At 44.3% G+C, this 4,099-nt stretch overlaps 1 protein-coding gene across 1 annotated transcript; it reads left to right on the top strand.

Annotated features, from left to right (window-relative positions):
• The first annotated feature begins 421 nt into the window (after positions 1–421).
• Positions 422–3,875, top strand: LOC126399537 (somatostatin receptor type 2). The gene has a single exon (XM_050059565.1). It carries the CDS (start codon positions 837–839, stop codon positions 1,869–1,871), a length of 1,035 nt encoding a protein of 344 aa, XP_049915522.1. The 5' UTR covers positions 422–836; the 3' UTR covers positions 1,872–3,875.
• Positions 3,876–4,099: the final 224 nt, after the last annotated feature.

The following is a 4,099-nucleotide window of genomic DNA, read 5'->3' as shown; positions in this document are numbered from 1 at the left end:
ATGACCCCCCACTGAACTGTGAAGGAGCACAGGATGAAGAGAAGGAAGAGGAGCACAGGGGTGGAGTGGAGAGAGACAAAACGGATGGTGTGGAGGGGGGGTGAAGTAAACAGAAGCAGAGGGGAGAGAAGAAAGAGTGGAGCGAAAAAGTTATGAAAACAAAAGTATTGTAGCAGATGGGGGCCAGGGTTTACCTTGGAAACAGCATTACGGCAGAGGAACTGGGGGAGTGTTGAGGAATTGAGAAAGGGGCGTGAGCCAAGCTGGAGTTTATCACAATCTCTGGAGACTGATGAACAGGGGGGGGGTGTCCACACACACACACACACACACACACACACACACACAGCAGCAGACACACTCCTCACACACTATGGGGGGAAGAGATATAAAAGGGCTCCCAGGGAGAAAGAGTGGTCAGGCAAGCATCTGAGTGTTCGTCCTGCTCATTTCCACACTGCTGAGTGTGTTTACGGGAGTGTGTGTGTGTGCGCATTGGTATCAAAGAAAAAGCGTGCTGACTCCACCACAAAGGAATAAACTTTGACAGGTTTTTTTAAAAGATAAAAGGAGGTAACGATTGACTGGATGGGGGAATTTGGAGAGTTGCTGAAGCCCGGCTGCTCTTGAACCTGAAAACAGTGTTTGATTTTCAGGTTTTTCGGTTGACTTGTTTACTCCTCTCCCTCTGAGTACTTCCACCACGGGGAGTCAAAAGGTGTCTCTTGAGCTGCTCACAGAGGAGTTTAAACAGAAGCAGAGATTTTCTCCCTCTGAGCTGCCACTGCTCTGACTGTAATTTTACACTTTTATTCTCTTTCTTGATCAATTATTTGATGCGCTGCGGCAGGATGGATGCCTCATTCTTATCAGATATAGACTACAATCACACCTATGTGGATGAGCATTTTTTCTTGGAGGACAGTATTGATGGCTTCGGCATCACCATGGCTATGCTGTACTTGGTGGTTTGCATCCTGGGACTTGCTGGGAACATCCTCGTTGTCGTTGTCATTTTGAAATTGGACAAGATGTCATCTTCCACAACAGTGTACATTTTCAACCTGGCGCTAGCCGACGGACTCTTCATGGTCGGTCTTCCCTTCATTGCGAGCCAGAACTTCCAGAATGAATGGATGTTTGGTGACATAGCGTGCAAAGTGGTCATGGTGCTGGACGGCATCAACCAGTTCACCAGCGTCTTCTGTCTGACGGCAATGAGCATCGACCGCTACATGGCACTGGCTGACCCGCTTCGGTTTGCTCGTTGGAGAACGCCTCGCTGGGCCAAAATCATCTCGGCGTTCCTGTGGCTGTTCTCCCTCCTCACCATCCTCCCCATGGCGCTTCACTTCTCAGCTGATCAAGGCCTGTGCATACCAGACCTCGCATCAGACACCTGGTGGCTCGGCGTCTTGTCTTACACCTTCGTCATGGGGTTTGCTTTGCCGTTCACAGTCATGATGGTCGCCTATGCGGCGCTGCTGTACACCCTTTGGTCCCAACGGTTCCGAGGGCAGACGCGGAACCACGAGAGCCACCGGCTGGAGAGACAGATCACCAAAATGGTCATCGCAGTGGTGGTGGTATTCGGGATCTGCTGGCTGCCATTTTACACCTTCAACTTCTGCTCCCTGTATCAAAATGGCCCGATCTTGACTTTCACCAGAGCTTTTGAGTTTGTGGTCCTGCTGTCGTACTCGTGGAGCTGCGCTAACCCCATCCTCTACGCTTGCCTCTCTGACACCTTCAGGAAGCACTTCCGCACACTCCTCTGTCCTGCTGCCAAGTCATCTCCCAGCATGCCGTGCAACACTGAACGGTATGACTTAAATGACACAGGTGTGCAGGATGTGACAATTCTAGCATAGTGAGACGAGGAAAAATAGACTCTTCATATTACTCCATTTCCTGTCATGATGCACTGCATGATAGTCCTTTAACCATATTTTCTTATGTGATGGTTTGTAGATATGTGATATATTCTTACTTTGTTTTTTATTTCCCCCATTTAAGTTGACATGTATTAAAGTTCTTAAATTTTATTGTCCTACGTTTTCAGATTTGCTGAATTTGAGGTGATTTTGTTCATAACTGTCTTAAATGTAGATGTTTGATCAAGTCTCTGTAGATTTGTGAGACTTACAACACATTAGTGTTGCAGTGGCGCTCTCAGAAATTTTACATAGGGGTGACCAGATAGGACCACTGAAAATCTTGGGGTGACACACCAAAACCAAAAGCCATAACTGGATTTCAGGAATTTGGTTACGCTGTTATAGTTTACAGGCTAGTTAAAAACTACTGCAATATGGAGGGCTAAGGAATTGTATACCGATACTTTCATTTCTTATTTTACAGTTAATGTAACTGATTACCTGATGTGTATACTAATACCGGTACAGTTAACATTTTGAGTAATCCTGTTTTAATGTCTTATCTATCTGTATATACATGTTAGGCGATTCATTGTTCTTCACATAGGTTGGTTGTAGACAGACTACAGCTTTAATTTGAAGGGTTAAGTTTTAAGGAACAGAAAATTTACGGGGACCAAGTCTTCTCAAGTTTAGGGGAGACTTGTGTGTACCCATTGAACCCTTTTTCACTCAGATATCTTAAGGTGAGAGTTTAAAGGAGCCCTTTGAAAATGGCCCTGCCAGTTGTTCCCCCGCCAAAATTTACCCTAACTTTGCAGCGCTATTTTGCACCTTTCCTGACAAGCTATACTGACATGGTTGTTACCAATGGATGTCTGAGGTTGTCTAGTTTCATAAGATACTACCTTCACGCCACAGCCAAAATGAATGGGTCCAAGCCTGTTTAAGATAATGTTGCCCTCCAGATATTTTTGCCAGTGGTGGGGCAGCAATTGTATTGCACCTTAGGTGCGCCACTGTTGATATGATCACCCAGCTCACTGTACGTGAGTCTTTCTGAAATGCGGATCTTCCTCTTTTCCCTGTCAAAATTAAAAAGTTGCCCTTGTACTTTGCAGTTTCTCAGAGTTTCCTTCACAGAGTAGGAAGAAAAATGCTCATCAAACAGCATAATATACTTTGACTTTCGGTAACACAAATCCCCCGTCTTGACGGAGTAGAAGTCCACCTCCTGCTCTGTCTGACTCAGACCTGTTGTATAAATTGTTTTCTAATAACTCAGACCGCTTAGGCAACCTGCTCCGCCGCATCTCCTGTTCTACAGCATTTTACCAGAACTAATGAAATGAGGCACAAGAGGGATGAAGTGTAGACAGGTGGAGTGTAAACAGAATAACATAGGACACATGCCTGTGGCCAAACACCAGCACAAAGACACGCACAGACAGCTCCCCAACTCCCACAGCTGGATTATGTCCGAGTGGCTTTAAGTGCGGGAGACCGTCAGATGAGTGTGTTTGTGCCTGGGTGGCCATGTGCATGCACCTGCACACATGCATATTAGGAGCTGTGTGCGCCTCAGGCTTACTGTGGTATTCTGCTTGAACCTGGCTTACTGAAGAGGATTTCCAAAGGATTTTGTGGGGAAATGAACAGCATAAAAAGAAAACACGTTTCCACATTCTTTACTGAGGTAGTGAGTGAAAAAACACACCAGCACTTGTCTTGTTTTGATAAGTTGTATATGTATGGATACTAGCATTATTTTTTTCTGTGTCCTTGTCAAAGGTTGATTGTCACAACAGATGTTGGCTGTCAGTTATCAGTGATGTAAATATGTATAAATGAAAACAATGGTGTTTATGACAATCTGTATTTTACACACAAAAACACATGCTCTGTAAAGCCAGTTGTGCCGTACTCACTCTTTATATAAGCATTTCTCAGATCCTATTGTTAAAGTATATTGACTGTAAATAAACATAGTTGCTTGTGTTTTAAATGTGTCTGTTTTCATATTTCAGTGCGCAGGAATGAACCACATACATCAATATGATACACTCTGTTTCCTTGTATGGATGCCAGGGAATTTAATGAAAAGATTAAGAGACAGTTTCAGAAATTACTCTATGAGTCTTACAATATCTTACAACTCTGAGTATTTCTATTTTGTGATACTACTATTCCACCACATAACAGAGGGATATATTCTAATTTTT

This window comes from Epinephelus moara, chromosome 13 (assembly GCF_006386435.1).
Source record: "Epinephelus moara isolate mb chromosome 13, YSFRI_EMoa_1.0, whole genome shotgun sequence".
Lineage (NCBI taxonomy): Eukaryota > Metazoa > Chordata > Actinopteri > Perciformes > Serranidae > Epinephelus > Epinephelus moara.
Note: the sequence above shows the minus strand (reverse complement) of the source record. Positions and strands in the feature narration are given on the sequence as shown.

Bases quoted from the DNA above. Each gene is read 5' to 3' on its own strand.
- LOC126399537 (XM_050059565.1), top strand. From the start codon at position 837: ATGCGCTGCGGCAGGATGGATGCCTCATTCTTATCAGATATAGACTAC.